Source organism: Coffea arabica, chromosome 2c (assembly GCF_036785885.1).
Source record: "Coffea arabica cultivar ET-39 chromosome 2c, Coffea Arabica ET-39 HiFi, whole genome shotgun sequence".
Taxonomy (NCBI): domain Eukaryota; kingdom Viridiplantae; phylum Streptophyta; class Magnoliopsida; order Gentianales; family Rubiaceae; genus Coffea; species Coffea arabica.
Window position 1 is genome coordinate 31,975,626 of NC_092312.1, and position 22,982 is coordinate 31,998,607.

The window sequence follows — 22,982 nt, forward strand, 5'->3', positions numbered from 1 at the left end:
ACATATGAAAGATGGATTTTAAATTCAAATTTTGTATGATTGTCATTCATCCAATACTGACGATGTATATACTGTTAGTGTAGGAAAGATTAATCATTTCATTTATTGGTAATATATATATATATATCACTACTCAAACAAATATTAGGGTAGGAAGTGCAGATTGCTCCAAAGGCCGGGGAGGGTAGTGCATTTAACACCAAAAGAAAGGGGGGAAAAAGAAAGGTCTGTGCACACACATCCTAAACTTTCTCATCGTACCTCAGAACTCCACGTGTCACCATCTAAACCCCTCTTGCCTTTCTCTCTCCTACTCTTCACCTTCCTTTAACTGAAAAACAACAAAACCCCATAAAACCACCTCCTTAAGACTAACAACGTACTACTAGTGTGTGCTGTGTGTGTTTTCATTGCAACACAGAAATGGAAAGCAGGGTCAAAACCAAAAGGGTCTGCACCATTGAACCCAAAAACGACATTGTACCAACACGGAGCTGGGATGCAATGATCCCAGAAATATTATCCTTAATATTCACGAAAATAGTCCCTGTGGAAGAAATGGTGAGGGCGGTGAGCTTAGTCTGCAGAGGGTGGCTGGAGACAGTGGTGGGGCCGTACTGTTGGAATGAGATTGACGTGGAACATTGGTGTCGCAGCCACTGGAACAGTTGCAACGCCGGCAATCGCCGTGGTGGGCTCCTTATTGACTCGGTTGTTAGGAAGCTTGTTCGCCGGAGCAAGTTTACCGTCGGAAAGTTCTGTGCTTATCGCTTGGGTAATGCCGGTTTCTCTTACGTCGCCAACTGGTATGTATACTTTTCTTATCAAATATTCTTTCGTTTTGTTTCTTTTTTTTCCCTTTGTTTTTTTAGTATGTATTTTTGTTGAATATTTCTTAGTTGCAATACCGTCTAGAAGTGGTTTTGAAAATGCCAGAAAGGTTTTTGAAGTTTCTGTTTTGTGGAATTTTACCTTGCAAAAAAGTTGTTTTTGTTTTGTTCTTTGGAGATAACAATAATGTTTCCTGTTGTATTGAAATAGCACCTAGTTGATTTTGCCTTCTCTAAAGCTTGTTTATGATTAAGAGTAACAATTCAAGCGTAAAGTGAAGAAAAAGAAGATATTTTTATAGTTGAAAAGGAAAATGGCTTTGAGATCTGAATTCATTTCTATCTAGTTCTTGAGAATATACTAGTACTAGATTGTCCATTAGTTAATTTTTCTTCATGGATTAGATCTGGCTACTATTACCTCTATTTTGAAATTAATAATTACTTGAGAATTTTGTACATAATTCATGGTTCTGTCTAGTGATTTGAATAATCTGCACATATGAAATGTCTATCAATTTTTTTGTGTAATTTTTGAGTGCCCAATTCGCTTGGGGATTATCTAAATAGGGCGAATGTGGCCTTGGGAATTCTGGTACTTCAAAAAACTGTACTGTAAAAGCTATCCATGTTTAATTTGAAGCTTGAAATTCAATTTATGCTACTAAAACATTCAATTTGTGCTCAGGATTGTGTTTGTATTTGTAAATCAATGCTTTACACAAACTGCACACTGTAATTGAAAATAGACTTTGTTTTCTATTGCTAGTTGAAATAATTAAGTAGATTCATTCACTATGGTCATATATATCATCAATCACAATGACATGATGCTCTATTCTGTAATTGTTGCAGTGGAAGATGTCTCAAGGTCCTAAAAATTCCAGTAAGTGAGATAACTGATCAAGTAGTAGAAAAGCATGCAGAATTACTAGTGAACTTGACAGAACTGGATATCAGCTATTGTCTGAAGCTCACAAGCAAAAGCCTTGAAGCATTTGGGAAACACTGCAAATTCTTGACTCATTTGAAGAGGAACATGCCACCACTGGAGCTTGGGGCAGTTGTGGCTTCAGAGACTGGTGATGATGAGGCATTCGCGATAGGCAACACCATGGCAGAGCTTGATCATCTTGAATTTGGATTTGCTCGCATGACTGATCATGGCCTTTGCACGATACTCACTGCGTGTAAGGCTCTTACATACCTTGACATTCAGGGATGTTGGAATGTAAGATTGGAGGGAGCTCTTGAAGAAAGATGCAAAGAGCTTTCGGTTTTCAAGACTCCTTGGACTGATGTTGAAAGTGAAAGTGAGGGATCTGTGGAAAATGATAGCAGGGGAGATGATCAGAGCTCTGATGAATCATCTTCTTCTGATTCAGCTTAAATTACAAACATTTGGTTCACTTTTTTGTGTGGCTCGCTTGAGGTGTACTTGTAGGTGGTTCAGCCATGGTCTGTACTCTGTAGTCTTGATTGTGGGATACTGAAAGCAAGTAAATGTTGTTTGTGGTGCTCTTCTTTTATCAATGGACATGAATGAGAAGCTAGCATGACAAATATTGGTAAAATATTTGGAAATTTGCCTTGGGTAGATTATTGTTCTAATGATTACCTTCCTCTGCTGTATCAGCCTAAGTTTCGAATACTTGATCCACTGTTGTGTGGGTAGCTTGAAGTTTAATTCTAGGTGGTTTGGCCATGTTTCCGTAGTCTTGATTGTGGGATATTCAAAGGAAATTTTGTTTGTGTTGCTTTTTCTTGCAGCAATTGACATGAATGAGAGGCAAACATGAGAAGTACCAGCTGAGACATTGGAAATTTGACATGGCAGATTATTGATCTAATGGTTGCCTATTGCCTTATACTCTGACTTTGATGTTGTCATCTAGGAAACAATCAACAGATGCAACTAGGCTTTTGAAATCTACCAGATAATGTGATTTAATTTGTTTGGTGTAGTAACTAATTACTATCTCAATAACTTCCCCTTCCTTCTTTAAATTTCATCTTGTTTTTGCTAATTAATTTTTTAATTTTGCAAACACATCAAGTGTACCAATACCACTGGAGAAAAGTAAAAGATGTAGATTTCAATCACAGTCTCTTATTGTATACTACATTATAGCCTCACCATATAATTAATGGGATCTTTTTAGAAACACTAATGAATAACTTATGGGTCACATAACTGAATTTTTAATCAGCAGGAATAATCCAAAAGTTTCGAATCTTGCTTGCTTCAACTTCATTATATTCATATGGTAGGTTGATGATATACAGGGCCTACCCTTTAAGAGTAAATTATCATGTTACCCTTGGCCACAAGACGCATACCTTCTCTTACATCTATAAGTATCCTAATTATGTACCAAATGGTAATAACAAACAATTGATCAAAACACTCATCTCTAGACTAGGGCTACAAACTAATGAGTTAATCGTGTGCGCTTGCGAGGCTGCTCGATAGCTCGAGCTGACCAAGTCGAGATTGAGTTCAAAGATACTCAACTTATTAGTTTGCGAGTTAACTTGATTATTTATATATAATTTTCATAGTGAAATTATATATATATCTCTAATATTTTATTATTTACTAAGAACAAATTACTATTTTATTTATTTTTATTTTTTAAACTCGAGCTCAAGTTCGACTTAGCTCGAATTCGATGTTGAGTTCGACGAGTTTTATATTGAGAGTTCATCGAATTCGAGTTTGAACTCGAGTTTGGTAAAATTGAATCGAGATTCAACTCAATTAATCCAAAATTCGACTTGACTCAATTCGTTTGTAACCCTGCTTTAGACTCTCAACAACTATCTCTTGGATAGCGTACTCACTTAAGCATCGAAATGGCTTCAAAATTTGACCCATTCCCTCCTTTATTTCTTTCCACTGTATGAGATTTGTGTGATAATTGGACCTTGAGTATGGACGCTCAAATTCCTAACATAGCCAACCTATGACCGTCTTCAATAGGGATAGGGGACGGGGGACTATACCCTTATCTAATCCCCAGCTTAACTAGAATAATATATATATATATATATGTGTGTGTGTGTGTGTGATATAATTAATATTATTAGTTATACTATTATATTTATCCTAAATTACTAATTACACGTTTTACTAATTATACATTTATATTTAATTATTAATTAAATATCTTACTAATTATAAACATTTTCACCTGTAAGCTTGGGCGGAGCAAGGGTTGAGGGTGACGGGGAACGGGACGGGGCGAGGGGTATGTTTGGACAATAGTTCCCTGCCCCTCGTTGTCATTTCTAATTTCCAACACCTTTAAAGTAGTTTAGACAACTCATCGATAAATCTGCATACTTTATTACCATTATAAATACCCTTCTCTCTTGCATCTTAGAGGTAACAACACAAATTCCATTCATACTCTTCGTTTTTCATTTCTCGATGTCCTATACTTGCTAACTTAAACATCAAAGTCACGTCAAGGTGAAGCCCTAATCTGTGTCTGTTTTGTGTTGTAGGTGACGTGCATTTTCCCGAGGCTGTTCGACCCCTACGGCAGATCCGTCCTCTGCTCACACAAGTTTCTATCAGAAATCCCAAGTCATTTGTACAAGTTTACTTCCTAAGGCTTACTTCAATGCTCAAATTGCAGCATCCGACTCAATTTTCTGCCTAGAATTAGTTTTGTATGATTGTGCATGTGATGGGAAACAGTCAGTTGGTCTAGACATTCCTAATTCTCTTTAAATATGAGGAACTTCCCAGCTTATTTGATGATTAAATAATAACCAAAGTCCCAATACAAAGCAGATATAGCAATTAATGATTAAATAAAATAGAATGAAAAGGAAACAAAAGACCCCATTTAAATTTTATTTCTACTACATCAAATTAAAAACTCTACCGGTGTAATTTAACACACAAAACCAGACCAACATTAATTTGTGTCTTTGTAGTTGTTTTCAAGTATTGACTCTTCTCCATTTCTCCAAACTAAGGCCATTTTTGGTTTAAAATTTATTCAATTTTAATTTTATATCTTACTTATTAGTTATATTAACAATTATTCTTGTTTAGAAGTAAGAGGTACAACTATAGAAGACCTAAAGAAAATTATTCATTTTTATCTAATTAGGTTTTTATTCATATGCTTTTGTTAGATTCCATTTTGATTTGGGTATCATTGATAAGTTTCTATCCAGTTGTTCATTGCCATTACTTGACTTCCTAGAATATTTAATTTCAGTATTCTATTTTTTGCGTTCTCTATTATTGTTTAAGCATTTAAATGCTACTTATTTTTCACATGAATTTTAACCTCAAATTTGTCATACTTTATTCATTACAATGTTTTATATTTTTATGTATTTGATTGTTTGCTTCATCTAAACTAAAATCTTAATTTGTTCCCTCATCCTAGCGTTTTGAGGGAATAAATTCCAGCCCCTTTACTGTTTCAACTCAGGCAAGAGGTGACCACGATATTGAATTATGTTGAGCCATTTTTGGCACCGGAACAGTGAAACTAAAAAATGTCAAGCTTAAATCTCGCAAAGGCATGAGGTAATTGCAGTATTAATGCTATGTTACTATGAGTAAGCTTTTTATATACTGTTAATATACAATTTTTTTTATACGAACAAGTTTAAATCCTGTCACATAACATGAATTTAAAATTGAAATTCAAATCATGCATATTTGTTATACATCCATAGTTGTTACGGTGAAAAAAAAAATCACTTTACTATTATTGCATAAAATAATAATCTTATTACTATTTAACTAACATGTGAGTAATTGTATATAGATCTTCCAAAAGTTGTACATACTCTCTTGTCATCATCTCTTTCAGTTAGGGATAGCAATAGGGTTTGATGGGAAGGGGGGAAATGCTTGGCGGGAGGTGGGGGGCCTGGGGGACAGGGGTAGAAATCTCCCCCAACTTTAAACGAGGTGGAGAAGGATACCCCCACCCTGCCTCTCATCTTAATTTAATATTATATATATATGAATATATAATACATAATATAAATAATTATATATATGTGTAATGTGAAATGAATGATATGAAATTTTCTTGTGATAACATAATATAAGTTTTATGATAAAATGATAATTTTGCTATGTTAGTTTACCTTTTTTTGGTTATGGCATGTTGTTTGTAAAAAATAATGATAATTAATTTAGAATTTATGTAATATCAAATATAGAGAAACAGATTCACAAGGTCAAAATAATTTTTAAACTTTATCTCATCTTAAATTTTTTGTTAAAAATTTAAAAGAATGATTAATAAATCTATTGTATAGTATTGAACGTATATAAAAATAAAGCCACATAAAAAAATAAAAGGGTAAAAAACAAAAAAAACCTCCTGTGGTAAGTCTAATACACAGAAAAATCCCCTATGGTTTCAAAATATACAACACGACACCTTATGCTTTGAACTAAATTATAAAGGTGACGAAATCCGTTAAATTTAACGGCAATGACTTATTGGAACCTAAAAAAAAATTTTATACCTAATTTTTATCAAATATACCTATTCTACTCCTGAACCCTCAATTCTCTCTATTTAGAGAATAAAACAAATGATTTTTTTGAGTTGTCTTTTGCTTAATTATATCAGGGCATTTTGTCCATTTCCGTTAAGTTTAACAGATTCCGTCACCTTTACAATTTAGTTCAAAGTATAAGGTGTCGTGTTGTATATTTTGAAATCATGGAAAGTTTTTCTGCGTATTAAATTTATCACAGGAGACTTTTTTTTATTTTTACTCAAAATAGAAATAGTAACAGGGCAGAACGAGGGCACCTACAGGAACAGCGGGCGCGAGACGAGGGATGGAGCAGGGTTCCCTGCCCCAAACCCACACCATTGCCAACCAACTTTCAGTTTCTAACAAATTACAAACAAATTGTTCAACAAAGCACCCCATGTTTTCCTTGTATATTTTACCGCGTACAAATTTCTTTAGGATAAATGTACATGGTGGTGGGCAGCATTAGGACCCTCAACAGCTGTCTTTCCCATCTTCATCACAAGCATATGCTTTGTTTTGTCTTGACATTCCCTGTTGTCTTCCATATGAGCACTCCCCCACATCCAATAATGTATCTCATCTATCTCGCTTTCACTGTATTTTCTATCATCCCTCACTTTCACCATTTTAAGCCTAGACGATACAAGTCTAGAGCAATTTCTAGACGTGAAAATTTCTTTGTACGTGTAATTTGTACATCAAGTGCACATGAATATCACTTGGAGCACTACTTTCTTGCATCAAAATGTGCTGCAACAAAATGTGCTACAAATTGTTAAAGCACATATAATTTTCCAATAGATTCTTTCCCACCCCGCTTATAATTTCCCCATATTGTAGTCCAGGTGCAATTTCTACATTAGTATTCATGTGACCTGTGCTTAAGATAGATGGATTTTCTCACAGGGGAAAATGTAACGCATAACAAAAGACTTGCATCAATAGGTATCATGGTATATTTTGTATAACTGATTGAACCGTTGCTCAAATACTGTAATGCCTAATTTATGAATAAAATCATTTATCGTTTCTGAAAAAAAAAAAAAAAAACAATAAGCCAAGCTGCCCTGCTGTCCCTTCTGCAGTACTCGTACCTCATAATATGATCAATACAATCATGGACGCTGATCCACATGCCTCTCTGTTAAGTAGGTGTATATAGGTGTCAGTCAAATGTATGTGTTTATGATTTAATATGGGCCCATTCTTGGGAAATTATAGAGTCAGATGAATGCCAACTGAAATGGGAGCTGTGGGATTTGAAGTCTTTTGAGTGTTGTTGTGGTTATGAAGATATTGACCAATCAAAGCCAATATAAGGCCACACCATACTCTTTACAATTTCGAGGCATAAACAAAGCCATGTTATCAATTGTTGTAGTTAAGTATAACTTGTGTACGTGTAAGAAAGCTTGTGAATAATACACCTACTAATAAGATATTAACGTGCACATGTGCAAAAGTTGAATATTACGAAGTCTTGTTTATTAGAAATTTAATGACTTGGCCTAGTTGAGCCTTGGATGGAGGGCACCTGTGACTTGGCACTACTTTGTTGGTGAATCCCTAATAATACTAAATCACCAAAATATAAATATCAGATTAAAAGTTTGTATGACGTTTATTACTGTTTAGATACGTTATTTTAGTGTCTACATCTATTACGTTAATGCGTGCACTTTACCGTGCATTACGGTCACTAAATCGGATAAGCTTCGGTATATATGTTGAGATGGACATATACATAAGGAGAGGAGGAAAAAAGAAGAGGGAAGAAAGGCACAGATGCACAGTGGCTTTAAGGTCAAAAAACTCAATCCAACTGCTGAGACTAGAAATGAAGGCCAATAACTTGTATTCAATGATCTATCGAGAGCAGTCTGTTAGTTTTTTTTTTCCAACAAACGACAGTACATGAGTTAATTTAACTATAACTCAACGCATATCAAAGAGAGTTTCATTCAATCTAAGGAGGGATCCACAAGACTTACCCGTCCAGGCAATTGCTTTGCAATGGATCTTCTGTCCCACACCCTGTGTTATTCTCTGTCATATTTTTTATTATATTGCTATTTCTCCTATATAAACACCATGTTTTGGTTTTTTTTTTTTTATTTTTTTAAGATCCAATAACTATTAATTGAATAAAAAATAAATACAACAATTTCAAAAAAGCAATATATAATAGAAAATTTAAAAATACAGCAGAAAATTCATAAAAATCTCATTTTTTATGAATTTTGATTTTTTGGATTTGTTAAATTTTGTATATTATTCAGTTAATAGTTATTGGATCTTAAGGAAATAAAAAAAAAAATTAAAGCATGGCGTTTATGTAGGAGGAATAGTAATATAATAAAAAATGGGACAAAAGATCAAACTAGCCTCGCAATAAGGTCTTAGTTTTCTCCAACAAACGACAGTACAGGGGAATAATTTAACTCCAACAAACGACAGTACAGGGGAATAATTTAACTATAACTCAACGTACACTAAAGAGAGTCTCACTCAACCTAAGAGAGGACCCACAAGACTTACCCATCCAGGCAATTGTTGACTGAAAGGCAAGCCCTGAGAACTTTAAATCTTGCTACTCACTCATGCTAAGCTTCGACGTGGGATTAAACTCACAGGGAGAACTATCCTTTTTTCATTGAGCACACTCAAACTAGCCTCGCAATAAAGTCTTAGTTTTTTCCAACAAATGATAGTACAAGGGGATAATTTAATTATAATTCAACGCACACCATCGAGAACAGTCTGTTAGTTGCTCAGTAAAAATCTATAATTTTAAGGTAACATCTCTTTTTGGAGTATATGTCACAGTCGCTATGAAACTAATTACTATAAAGAAAGAGAGTCGATTCAATCAGCTAAGGTTGATCCAATAAATATGTCAGGGTCCAGTCTAAACTGATAGGAGTGTAGTTTTCAGGTTTCCAACAAACATATGAACATGTCATTTAATGGGTTGAGAAAAATGAAAGGTGGACAGGTGCAACAAGCCATAATAAAAGATTCCCTTATATAGAACAGGTTTCCCTCCATAAATACAAAATACATTACCTTTCTGCCAACAGCTTATGGCTCAAGGCCCTACTGGTTGAATAGATGAAACTCATCACACATGGGAAAGAAGGCAAATGTACATCATTGGAGTGAAGAAAGATGAAAGAATATGAATCTTAGTCTTGGTTCATTATTTTATTCCTTCAAGAAAATCTACTTTACCTGCATTTGTTTGCACCAGATTTCCTGGTGATCCAGTCTTTGGTGTCATAAAAAATACAAAGTTTTCTCTAAATTCAAGGTTGATCTTTGCTGTATTTGTGCAACGTTTACCAAGTCCCAATAAACTTCTTCGTGAAAATATTACTTGCTACTATTGCTAGATTCAGTCTAGGAAGTATAATTCTTTAATCAAATCACTAGTTGAAGTCACTGAGATTCATGATTTCATGCAAAACTAGTGGTATTTCATGGCAAAGAAGAAGAAGAGCTGGTTCAATCTACTGAGGAGAATTTTCATTGCAGATACAAAATCAAGAAAGGTAAATAATGAGTTCAACTGCTTCTTTTATTTGCAGAATGTTGCATACATCTCAGAAGGTGCTTAATTACAATATTCACAGAAGGATGAAAGAAATGGATGGGCATTTGGAAGATTTAAGAGCAAAAGATTAGCCTCTCTATCAGCACCACCACCTCCAAAGAAGAGCATACTAGGTGCACCTGAAGAAGATAAGCAGAATTATGCAGAAAATGGAACCATTAACACTACGGCTGGAGAAATCACTCGTACTAATGCTCAAGATTTCAGGCCCGGTGTCAGCCCTCGATTGTCCATTCAAGACAAGAAAGAATCCCAAGAAGTTTCAGCAACCAATGTCTTTAGCCCTGCACAATTTCATCAATGCCAATTGCGGATCCAACATCTTGCAGCTATCAAAATTCAATCAGCATTTCGCGGATATCTAGTGAGTTTTTTGAACTTCTCTTTTCAAACTTCTCCACTCTGTTTCTGTATCTGCAAATCCAACTGCAGCACTCTTATCATACTTCCCATATCAAAAGTGAAATCATAAGGAACCTGCAAATTACCAGTGAAACACCAAATTAAATTGGGCAACAAGAATTATCCGAGTATAGGAGTATCAGTTGAAACATTTGAACTCATTTTAGATGGATGATCATTTTCTTTCTTTCTGACAGAACTGTTTGGATTTTGCAGGCTAGAAAAGCTTTACGTGCACTGAAGGGACTAGTAAGGCTTCAGGCGATAATTCGCGGTTGGGCAGTTCGACGCCAAGCCATTAATACCCTCAAGTGTTTGCAAAGCATAGTGAACATTCAGTCAGAGTTTCGTGCCAAGAGATGTGATATGGTGAAGACCACTCAGCATAATGAAGAAAACCAAGTGCAGGACATGACAGAGAAGGACATAAGGGTAAGTTAACGGTGAATTTAGTTCATCTTATGTTTCATTCCTTCGTGTTGACAAAGTTTAACAAATAATCCATAAGCCAATTGGCCTTTCTCCTTTCATTTCCTCCTGCTGTACTTTTGACAATATTGGGGCTTTATCTCATTAATAACGTATTCAAACTTTTGCCTGATTTGCTGTAATTTATAGTTAACAGTGGATCCAATTTGATGGAAATGTTCTTCTGGTGTAAAATCAATCAATAACCTCGCCAAAGTGATAGTGTTTCACTGGGTATCGGCAGAAACTTATAGTAAAAAAGAAACTTCTCTAAGTTCCACAATATATATGAATTGTTGGACATATAGTTGAGTAAATCCACAAAGTTCCATATCATTTAGTTTGCTTTCAATACCTCACTAGATCTAGTATCATAGTAAGAAACTTTCTTCTTGTTCCAAGTAACTAAATTATTTTCGTCCCCAAATCTTAGTTATTTTCTTGAAATCTGCAGATTGATACAAATAGCCAGAGAAGGTGGGATGATAGTACTTTGTCGAGGGATGAATCAAATGCATCGTCCATGAACAAGAGGGTGGCTTCAATCAGGAGAGAAAGAATAAAGGAATACTGGTTAAATCATCGGGTTAGTAACTAAAACTTTGAATCCTGAAATCTTAAAAGTGTAGCTTAAATCTACCGGCACCAGATAGCATAGCATCACTAACATGACACTGTCTATATTCAGAGGTCCACTGAGTCAGAACAAAGCAAGCAAAATGTAAAACAGAGATACTGGCTAGAACAATGGATGGATTCCCAGTTGGCTAAAAGAGAAGATCTTCGCAATATAGGAACAGCGTTCCCTGAAAATGCAAAGGCCAAAGAGGAACTAGCTGGCAGAAGACTCAGACTAAGAATTCAGAAACAATATCAGATTGAAGGATTGGATTCTCCTCTAAATGTTCCAAGAAGATCATTTCACAGGCGGCAACGTTCCAATGGAGATGAGGGCTCTTTTGTAGGCTCTCCTTCTGTTCCAACATACATGGCAGCCACAGAATCTGCTAAGGCAAAAGTTAGATCAATGAGCTCACCCAGGCTAAGACCAATCTGTTTTGATGCTTACTCTGAGATCAATTCTCCATATAAGCATAAACTCTCTCCCATATCCTCCATTAATAGTGAGGCTACAAGCTGCAGTCAGATCAGCAAACACTATGGTTTCTCCCAAAGATCTCCATGCTTGAAAGGTATGCCTGGTCCAGTCAAGTCACATAGAAGCCTGAAGGAGTTCAACTTGATTGTAGAGAGTAATAAAGATCAACTGAATGCCTATGGATGATTCAATTATGCCATCCAACTCTATGCTAGAAGTCTAAGAACCTCAGCTTTATTGCAGAGAGCTTATTGCGGGTTTCAGCTCTTTTGCTTTGACAAGGAATTGAGCTTGTATTGCAGATGTACTTGAATGCCAAAATGACACATGAAAGGAGATAGGAATATTCGAATGAAACTCCATAGTTTTTAAGTTGTATTCAATTAAAACCAATGTTACATGATTACCAGATTCCGTATTCACATACTATTTCCAATCTCGAATTGTTATCCACAGAAACACAGGAATCAGGCCAGTTGTGTCACTCTTTTCCAGCTCACCCATACCCGAAGCCTGGTCCTTAGCACGGGAGAAATTTGATCTTTGGGAAAAGTAAATGTCATTGGTGACCATTTGGAGCCTTTATCGCGTTACTTTATGCACCAAAAATTGAAATAGATTCAGGTCTTTAAAATTTCGGTAGAAAATGGCAAATGTTAGATTATAGAATCAAATAAAAGAATAATAAGACTATTTTTTTATGGTCATGAAACTAATCTAGTGTAACCATGAAATCATGGATATGGATCTCATGATTGATAGGCAGAAAAACTCCTGAGGCAGCAGACACAACCCACGTATGAAACAGAACACAGGAATACTTTTCTGGCTTCAGCATTATTATAAGCCTGTAAATATAAAAAGTCATGCTGTCGCTCATGGCCTGGTGAATGAAAAACCAACGTGCTCTGCTGATATGCTCTCTGCCAGACACAAAATACTCCTGGTTCAAAGAAGAATTTCCTGTGCCTATTACGGATGAGATTCTGATATATGCCAAATAGTACGAAAGACATTCTTGACTCTCAACAGACTTCTTTCTTTTGGCCCGTATAGATAACTTTACTCCATATCCAGGATAAGAAAGCACCACCATCTACAAATTCACAAGTCCAGATAAAGGATGTATGACAATCTACAGATTTGTAATAATATTGAAAAGAGCAGTACAACCTGTCTTTCATCAATTTCAAAATACTAAACATCAAGCTACAACTTCCTGAACTTCCTGAACTAAACATCGAGCTACAACTTACACCCCTAGGAAATTTTGCTTACCATGGTTACAGTTCAGCAAATAATTGCCATTTCCAGTTCCAGCTGCAATTAGCTCAATCACTTCCTGAGCACCTATAAGTTAATTTGTATCTGATAATTCTACAAAATTACATCCTTTAGCAAGCTATATTGAAGGCAAAACAGTTGAACTATTATACCAAATGGATGCTTGATTTTGTGTCAAAATTCATCTTCTTCACAAGCTTCTGCTGCAGCTATCTCGGAATCCAACTTATTTATCAGCTGCTCACTTAAATGTTTAGAAACAGAGATCATGTCAAGTATGACAGATGGATTTAGGCCTGCACCCCCTCGCTTTGTCAGCCCACATATGCGCCCTTGCTTATTCACAGAAACAGAGACAGCTGAGCTCATCTGAGATTCTTCTTCCGAAGTTCCATCCACGATGTAGTGCTTACCAACCTGCAAAATTTTCCGTGGAAGATATTTGAATTACAGATAATGTTATAATTTGGATAACTAGTACCTGAAAATATTATTCTTTCACCTTTGTCAGAGTTATAATGGCAGGAATTCCACTGGTGTCAAATTGCAAAAATTCTTCATCACTCAAATCAACCTCTGGCTGCTCATCAGAGGCAGCTGAAGCCACTTGGACTTTTGGAAGAGCTGTATTGCTCAGAGCAGCCTAAAAATCAATTATTTTAATGAAAATCAAACTTCATGAAAAGATGTAGTCATCAAACAGGTCTAATCGATTTAATCTAGGATTTCAAAAGCAGTGTCTAAGCTTCTTTCTTGCCACCAAGCATTGATTAATCCGCATTGGTAAACAAAGTCAAAAGCTGCAGTCACCAGTCAATTCATCATTGCCAAAAAACTATATATATATATATATATATATAGACCTTTGAACTGCAGTTCATTAATCAAATAAATCAAATGTATAAATGCACCTTGACTGCAGCGCCCAAGGCATCTAACAGATTCCCATCTGAACTAACAACAAGACCTTCTATATAAAGATCCCAACAGATTTTCCCCTCAACGATGGAAAGAGATGAGAGATCTATTCCAGCCCCTGAAAAAGCAAAGAAAATTAAGAGCCCCATATTAATTAAACAAGACAGAGTACCTCAGCAAATTGCATCCCTTGATGGACTGATCTTGCTTCTTCGCATGTTTACCTGCTCCACTTTTACCACCCAAGAGACAGCGCTGAAGAGCAACTGAGAGTTCTGACGACAGCTCTTCCCCTCCTCTACCCTACATGAAAGAAGATCATAAAGAAAACTGCTAACAATCCAAATGGAGGATAAATTAAGTATCTACCATATGGCATTCGGCACAGCTATTATGTTAATGCAAAGAAATTCCAGTGTTTCTGCTCACTATCGAAAGACACAGTCACCTACTTAAAGTAGTAAACCTAGCTGTGCATTGCTTACAAGCAGGCAACTAAACACAAAAATAGATGGCATCACTACCCTTCATTGTCAATTTAAACATACAAAGGAAGTAAACCAGGGCTTCACTACCCTTCATTGTTAACCTCAAGATTCATAGAACAAGAAGAAATACCTAGTAGTGTTAAATGCAATCATAAGCTCAAAAACAGGAAATGAAGTTTCAGTTACATCCAAGAGTTTCAAGACAACATAACCAACCTAAAGATTCATGATACAATAACAAAATGCCAAAAAATTTTATGTTTGCACAAAAAGCTAAAAAAAAAAACATTTTGTTTCAACTTTCTGCAGGATCTCCATGTTGCTTTTATAGTGCTCATAGTTATTATCCGCTATATGTGTCATATCTGTCTGTTATTAAAAAGAAAAAATGTTTACTCAGAACTACAAAGAATACATGAATATCACCTCAAATGCTGGCTCAGCCGTGGGACTGCAATCCACGTTGATTAATACCTTCCCTTTATCCGGATAAGATGGGCTCGGCTTTCCAAGTTCAGCCTAGAATTACACATTGACAACTCACATAAAATCCCAACATCACCACCCAAAATGTACAATTCAAAAATCCCAAACACATACAAAACAGAACCAGTACTTAAACCCAAAAATAAAAAATTCCACCTTAACACTCGCGATAACATCGGTGGCACCAAGCTTAACTCTAGCTGAACCATTAGCCTATAGTAAAAGAAAACCCAAACTTAAAACACAAAATTTAGCTCCAAAAAAGAATTTCTAAGATTATGTTAGGGAAAAAAAAAAACAAAGTAAAATGAATGGAAAAACCCTTGCCTGAGGGATGACACCTGTTTCAACGTAAATGGGCCGATAAGTGTAGCGTTTTCGGCCGTCAGTACGGAGGTCCTGTTCAATGCCTCCCTTGATAAAATGCTTTTCTCCAACGGAAAGTCCCACCATTGCTGCAAAAACATGTTAAAAATGAGAATATTACAGATAAAGAAGCTTAATTTGGTAGAGGGGCGTGGAAATTGTACCGTCAATGGCCGGAGCCGGAGGAGTTGTGAAGAGGGCTTTTGCCGGTGACCGGAGAGTGAGAGACAGAGGATTGTAGAGATTTTGGGAAATTAGGGCTCCCTGGGGTTTTTGGGTTATATTTGTAAAATTGCATGGACCGGGCACCGGGTCTATTTTGTGGGGCAAAATTGAACCGGTCGAGTTGAGTGGAGCAATATTTAATAAGGGAAATGGCATATTTAGTCCTTTCACTTTTCAATTAAAAGCACGTTTAGTCCTCAAACTATTTACTCGACCTTAATCGGTTCTTACACCCATAATTTGGTGAAAGTTAAGCCCTTCTGTGGCTTTCCACTAAAAAAAAAATATGCCAATAGCAAATCTTTAGATTGCAATTTTCTTTTCTTTTTCTAGAAGTTTATGAATTGTTTTTGGTCTAAAGTGTTTATGGTGAAATGTATTTGCCTTTTTTGAGGTTGCAAGTAATTTGTAAGATTGAGATGCGAACACTAAATGCCCTCAGGCGAGATCCCTTCTTGTTACGAGAATCTAGAGTTCATAGAAATAAGTGTAATAAATAATTAACGATTCATATCAGGTCACGTCTCAAGTAGCATGATCTAAACTGTCTTTAAATTGTAAGATAGAAAAGCAAATTAACTCCAAAATTTGAGATGCGATCCATTTGGACAGCAAAACTTGCCTCTAGGGGTTACAGTTAAGGCATCAAATCTAGATAATTAGCAATTTAGATTAGGTGATTTGTTATGCGGTATGACTAAAACTGTTGCTTTAAAATATTAGAGTAAAAGGGGTAAAGCTGTAAAATGAGACGATCCTGATCCTCAGCCTGAGGCTGAGCAGAGAATTGCCTCTCCCGAAGTTGCAGTTAAGGTATCGAATGTTGCTTCAGTAGCTAATCTTAGTAACAGTTAGGAATAGTTAAATTGATTATTGACCTCCACATAGGTTAGTCACTATTATAGGACCTCCCTTGATATTTAGAAAGTAGATGTCCTATCAATTAAAATACTTGTGATTTTGCAGCTGTTTGGCCTCAACAGTAACTAGTGGAGAGGAGGGATTACCTCCTGTAAACTCATTCCCACGGGCAGTAATGACTGTATCCATGGGGTAAAATTGTACATCACTTACAACGATACGTACACTCGTTAATCACAATTGGACACTTGACTTTCCTTTTCACCTTTATGTAACAAGTTTATTTTGAATTTTGAAATTTTGGGCCAAACTTAGCCCCGAATCAGTATGTGATTTTGCAAAGATGCTTATTTTTTTGGGCCAATCTTGGCCCATTCATTATTATTTTAACTAAGGTGGCAAAAGAAAGATTGACAAATGCAGATCAGGTATATCAATGGATCGGATCTTATTCAAATCCAACTCAGATTCAATATACTTGGGTAGGGTTTGGATTTAATGTCTCAAATTCAAACTCTACCAGACCCTATAAGAGAGTCAATGATTTGGGTAGGATCTGATTTTCTATGATTCATATCCAAATTCAAATCCATACCAGACATATCCAAACTCATGTGTGTGTGTATGTCTGTGTGTGTGTGTATACATACATAAATTTTAGCTTGTGCATTAACACAATATAAATTTTATTTGTGATTATTTATGAATTGATGCAAGCCATAAATAATTAAGTAATATGTTAACGTATTATTCATGTTTACATGCATATTAGTCTTTAGGAACTTTTATTCGTAAACTTATTACAATGTTATAATATTTATTAATTAATATAAAACATAGAAAAAAGAAATAATATGTTTGGTTTTCTTTGAGATGATAATTGAACTTTACAATAATTATACACCTACTCATATTCATTTTCAGTTAAAGACAAAAAAATTTAGCAATCTATTGTCTCATGAGTGAATTATCAGTTTCTATCAAAATTAGTAAATTTATGAATTTAGTAATTAAATTCACACTAAGCAGGTTCACTATGTATGGATGAAAGGAATAAATCAAATTTATTAAAGAGATAAAAGTTATGAGAAGATAGAGAAATTATAAGCAAAATTGATTATATGTATAATATATGTATGTGTGTGTGTGTGTGAAATTTAGTTTTGCATTTAGTACAATTGTTTTCTTTCGTTTAGTTCATATTAATTTTATAAAGTGAATATAATATAGGCTTAAATACATTTTCCTTAATTAGAGAACGGTTTCAGTTCATCCCTTGTATTCACGAAATAGATAAAATACCCCCTAAAGTGCAAAGTTTTTTCTGTTACCCTCACTTCTTTTCATAATTTCTGATTTCTTTTTTCTTTTTAAAATTTTCTTTCATTTTTTATCATCAAAATAATTTTTGCAAATAAATTATTTATTACCTGCAAATCAGGTGTGCTTTGAGCACTAGTGTTTTATAAATTTTTTCCTTCTTTAATGCATGCTCATGAAACAACAAAAATGCCAAAAGAGTGCTCTAAACATTAATATAACTTCGAAAGGGTGGAAAAACATTAAGATGTGGGATTATCCATCTAGCATAAATGGTCTGATAAATAAGAAAAAAAAAATCAAATACCCACAACCGTTAGATAAAGGTACTTGATGAAGGAAGAAAAGAAGTGTATTTAGATAGAGTATTATTTGAAATATTATTTGGAATAATTATTATAGCACTTTTATGATATGGTGCATGTGAAATAAAAAGATAGTTAAAAATATAAAAAAAAATAAATTGAGAAATATATTTATAATGCAAGCGAAATATGATGTGAAATAATTTAGCAGTCCAATTGTCTTTCAAGTTTCAACTATTGGAAAATTGAGCATTTAATTTGTTCTCGCTGACTCGTTACAGGCTGCAAGTTTGGTCGTCTTGTTAAAGAGTCTGCCCTGCCAGCGCCAGATCCAAACTAGGTGTCTAATTGGCCTCTACACTCGCAAGATAGTTAGATAGAGTGTACGTAGAGGCACCGCCCGGATCCATTTCCCACCATTATCAATCATCAACCGAATTCTTTAACGAAAAAAGTTGCTTATAATAGACGCCTTGAACATCATTATCCCTGTTCTCATAAAATAACACCTTAAAAAAAAAGTGAATACATGCCTCCAAGTCTTTCAATCATCATTATCCCTGTTCTCATATTGTGTTTGTCAACATGTCATCAACAGATAAATCGTTGTCATGGTGCTACTATCTTTACCTCTCTGGCCATATGTATCTTTTCGCATTATTATTTCACATCCGAACTGTCTTGTATAGTATACATACCTTGAATATGCAATTATTACCCAAGCCATCTACCTAGCCGTTTGGTGAGAGGTGTTTGGGCTACAGGTATTGGATTCAAAATTTTGGAATGAATTACTAAAATTTTGGAGTTCTTAGTTCCTAATAAATTGGGAGGCTTTGGTGGATTCCCAAATTTAATCCATGTGCATGATTCAAAAATTAATATTTTGCTCTTTCTACACCCTTTCTCTCGCGTCATTCTCTCTCCCTCCATCTTTTCTTCCCTTGGTCCCTCGCAGCTTTCTACCATGTCCATGACTCATCTCTCTTCTTCCTTCTCTCTCTTTTCCTCGTACCTCAATGGTGACCCCTCTATTTTCCCTTCCCTCTTTCCATAGTAGTCCTTCTCTCTCCCATTTTCTTTTCCAACTATGATACTTGCCTTAATTTAACATTGTGGAGTATGGACTTGAAGGTCTACTGTCAACAAGAAGTGATGTGTAGAGTTTTGGCATAGTTTTGATGGAAACATTCACAAGAATGAAGCCAGGTGATGATGTGTTCCGGAGATATGAGCCTAAAGCGCTGGATGGAAGATTCTCTGCCTGACACAACATTTCAGGTCATAGATACCAACTTACTTGGGCCAGAAGATGAGTATTTCACAGAGAAGCTGGAGCTGTAACTCCAAGAGATAGGATTAACAAATCGATGTCGTCACAACACTGAAGAAGATAAAACATCAACTTCAAAGATTTTGCTAGGGAAACTTGAACAAAGAAAGTATATTCAAATTGATTTCAAGAACCCGTAGAACATTAGTCACGAATTCTTCTACGCACAACTGATGCTCAAACATCATCTTTTGTAGGACGATGCTAAAAGTTTGAGATATAAGCTAGAGTATTGTCTAATCCTCTCAATACACCAATGAGTTTTTTCCATGCCATTGCCAGGTTATAGTTATGCAAACTACTTCTTTGCTGAATATAAAACTCAATAAGCATGCTGTAGCTTTCTTAGGTTAATTCTTTTGCCTACATTCGCTTGAAAAAACTCTAGAGCATCAGCTTATGATGTTTTCTTTAACCTGAAAGTTAGCTCATACTCGATAAAGGAAGTTCAGATTTTTTTTCCAAGTTTTCAGGTTGACGTTTCAAAAAAGGAACAAAGCAACACATCATATGGCGGAAATGTCTTCACTATGGAGGTCAGAACTACTGACTTCACTTGGAAGTCCACATAATGGACACAGAGACCTAATGTGGACTGGTGGATCATAGGAATCTATGCGAGTACTGATGATCAAATCAGGAGGAATCAATGGGAAGTTGTGGAGAGAAGAAAGGAATTATGGGGTCCTGGGTGGATGATTACTGGTGACTTCAATGACATTATATCAAACCAAGAGAAATTGGGGGGGGGGGGAGGTAGAAAGAGGGAGGGAACCTTCAAAGACTTTAGGAATTTCATTGAACAAAATGGACTCATTGACCTAGGCTTTGAAGGCAATCCCTGGACATGGAGTAACCACTGGGCTCAAGAAGGTGAAATTAAACAAAGGCTTGATAGAGCGCTGGGAAGTTGTGCTTGGAGCCAAATTTTTTACAGAACAATAGTCAAACACATAGAAAACTTTAGCTCAGACCATAGCATGATTTTACTAGACTCCAACCCTCTGAAGGAGAAGAGAAAGAAACGATTCCTCTTTGATAGAAGATGGATGAAAAAAGATGGACGGGAACAAGTAGTAAAGCAGGCTTGGGAGGAGGAGCAAATAGGCTCTAATATGTATTAACTGCATAGGAAAGTAGCAAATTGCACAATGGCTCTACTGAAATGGAGAAATAACTTCCAAGGAAATGCTAGAAAGTAGATTGAAAGTCTTAACAAACTCCTGGAGGAACTCAAAACCATTGAGTGTGAAGATAAAAAAGGAAGAAATAAGGCTCTCAAAATGCAATTGAAGGAGGCTTATGATGAAGAGGAACTCTTTTGGAGCCAAAAATCTAAAGTTCAATGGCTTAAGAATGGTTATAGGAACTCACTTTTTCCACTCTAGTGTAAAGGGCAGAAGAAAGAGAAACAACATGCAAAAGATACAAAGAGAGGATAGCTCTTGGACTACATCAGAAAAGGAAATTGGAGAAGAAGTTGTGAAGCAATTCAAAGACCTTTTCAGTAGCAACGGAGTGAATCGAGCGGATATGGTTTTGGAGGGAATATCACCGACCATCATAGACCAAATGAACACAGAACTCATCCAACCTGTTAGGGAGAAAGAAATCAAAGAAGCACTGTTTTCCATGAACCCAACCAAAGCCCCTGGACCAAATGGCATGACACCAATTTTCTTTCAGAAATTCTGGCATATCCTTAAAGAAGATATCATACAAGCCATAAAAAGCTTCTTCCATTCTGGGCATATGTTGAAAGCAATAAATCACGCCATCATATCCCTCATCCCTAAGGTAGAGAATCCCACTGAGGTTAAGCAGTTCAGGCCAATAAGTCTATGTAATGTGCTATACAAAATCATTTCCAAAATTCTATCAAATAGACTGAAAAAAGTTTTGCAAAACTGCATCAGTAAAAACCAGGCAGCTTTCGTACCTGGAAGGCAGATTTTGGATAATGTAATAATCTCTCATGAGTACTTGCATTACATCCAAAACAAAAGGCAAGGATCTCAAGGTTTTATGGCTTTAAAGTTAGATATGTCGAAAGCTTATGACAGGGTGGAGTGGGGATATCTGAAAGCAATCATGGTAAAAATGGAATTTTGCGATAGATGGATCAACTGGATAATGGAGTGCATCACAACAACTTCCTTTTCTTTCAACATAAATGGAGAACCTAAAGGATACATGATACCCTCAAAAGGAATTAGGCAAGGTGATCCTTTATCACCTTATCTATTCCTACTAGTATCAGAAGGTCTTTCAAACTTGCTGGCTCAAGCAGAAAGGAATCAAAGACTGACTAGAATGAAGATCAGTAGAAATGGCCCATCAATAACTCACATTTTCTTTGCAGACGACTCATTGATTTTCTGCAAATCAGACAAGACTCAAACTGAAGAAGTGATGGGAATTTTGAAGATTTATGAAAAAGGCTCAACACAGATGATCAACATGGACAAATCCTCAGTTTTTTTAACAGAAATGTGGAACTGAATGAACAAAAAGAGATTTGCAGCAGATTAGAAAACATAAAGGTGGTGAAGCAAGGGAAGTACTTGGGGCTGCCAATGGTTATCACAACAACTAAATACCAAATCTTTGGTTTCATCAAAGATAAATGCCAAAAAACAATCTCGAACTGGTGCAACAAACAGTTAAGTTAAGCAAGGAAAGAGATTTTGCTGAAAGCAATAACCATGGCAATGCCAAGTTATGCAATGTCATGCTTTAAGCTTCCAGTGAAGTTATGCAAAGAAATTAATGCTATGATGGCAAGATTCTAGTAGGGAGAAGACTATGGGAAAAGAAAAATTCACTGGGATTCACGGAAAAAAATGCAACTGGAAAAAACACTGGTGGATTAGGCTTCAAAGACCTCCAAGGCTTCAATAAAGTTTTGCTAGGCAAATAGATTTGGAGGCTCCTCACAAGCCTGAATCTACTGCTGATTAAGGTGATGAAAGCTAGACACTACCCCAAGGCATCACTATTGAGCTGTGAAATAAAAGGCAACTCATCCTGGATATGGAAAAGTCTGATGGGAGCAAGAGAGGAAGTGCAAAGAGGAGCAAGAAAGAAAATTGGATAAGGGAAGAGCACCAGAATTTGGGAGGATGCCTGGTTACAGGAAGGCAAGGGTGGCAAACTAGAATCCCTTAAACCTCCAGGCTGCAAGGTCGGTAAAGTGAGTGAATTGATATCCAACTTTAGATGGAATTCAGCACTCATATTTAGGATCTTTAGCCCACAAGAAGTTGGAAAAATACTCAAAACGCCTATAAGCATAACTGGTCAACCTGATTGCTATTATTGGAGCCGTAGCAATAATGGACAATACACATTCAGGTCAGCATATGAAGCACTAACAAAAGAGGATAGGCAGTTGAAAACACATGTGAGTAGAAGGGGAGAAACAAGTTGGGCAGGGGGAAGTGATAAAA

The 22,982-nt window shown here is 35.9% G+C and overlaps 4 protein-coding genes across 4 annotated transcripts; 3 read left to right on the forward strand and 1 right to left on the reverse strand.

The window, feature by feature from the left end:
• The first annotated feature begins 377 nt into the window (after positions 1-377).
• Positions 378-2,589, forward strand: LOC113729595 (F-box protein FBW2-like). The gene is made up of 2 exons (XM_027253869.2): positions 378-806; positions 1,686-2,589. Exons 1-2 carry the CDS (start codon positions 424-426, stop codon positions 2,218-2,220), a joined length of 918 nt encoding a protein of 305 aa, XP_027109670.2. The 5' UTR covers positions 378-423; the 3' UTR covers positions 2,221-2,589.
• A 6,824-nt stretch (positions 2,590-9,413) lies between these two features.
• Positions 9,414-12,369, forward strand: LOC113732419 (protein IQ-DOMAIN 11-like). Its single transcript, XM_027258161.2, has 5 exons — positions 9,414-9,916; positions 9,998-10,342; positions 10,597-10,812; positions 11,303-11,434; positions 11,537-12,369. Exons 1-5 carry the CDS (start codon positions 9,845-9,847, stop codon positions 12,131-12,133), a joined length of 1,362 nt encoding a protein of 453 aa, XP_027113962.1. The 5' UTR covers positions 9,414-9,844; the 3' UTR covers positions 12,134-12,369.
• A 704-nt stretch (positions 12,370-13,073) lies between these two features.
• LOC113732420 (uncharacterized) lies at positions 13,074-15,740 on the reverse strand. The gene is made up of 8 exons (XM_027258162.2): positions 15,654-15,740; positions 15,451-15,578; positions 15,280-15,336; positions 15,064-15,156; positions 14,374-14,452; positions 14,143-14,267; positions 13,734-13,874; positions 13,074-13,648 (listed from the first exon to the last, which is right to left on the reverse strand). The coding sequence occupies exons 2-8, from the start codon at positions 15,574-15,576 to the stop codon at positions 13,406-13,408; spliced, it is 864 nt and encodes a 287-aa protein (XP_027113963.1). The 5' UTR covers positions 15,577-15,578; positions 15,654-15,740; the 3' UTR covers positions 13,074-13,405.
• A 3,690-nt stretch (positions 15,741-19,430) lies between these two features.
• Positions 19,431-20,657, forward strand: LOC140035616 (uncharacterized). The gene is made up of 3 exons (XM_072076917.1): positions 19,431-19,540; positions 19,922-20,069; positions 20,115-20,657. The coding sequence occupies exons 1-3, from the start codon at positions 19,431-19,433 to the stop codon at positions 20,655-20,657; spliced, it is 801 nt and encodes a 266-aa protein (XP_071933018.1).
• Positions 20,658-22,982: the final 2,325 nt, after the last annotated feature.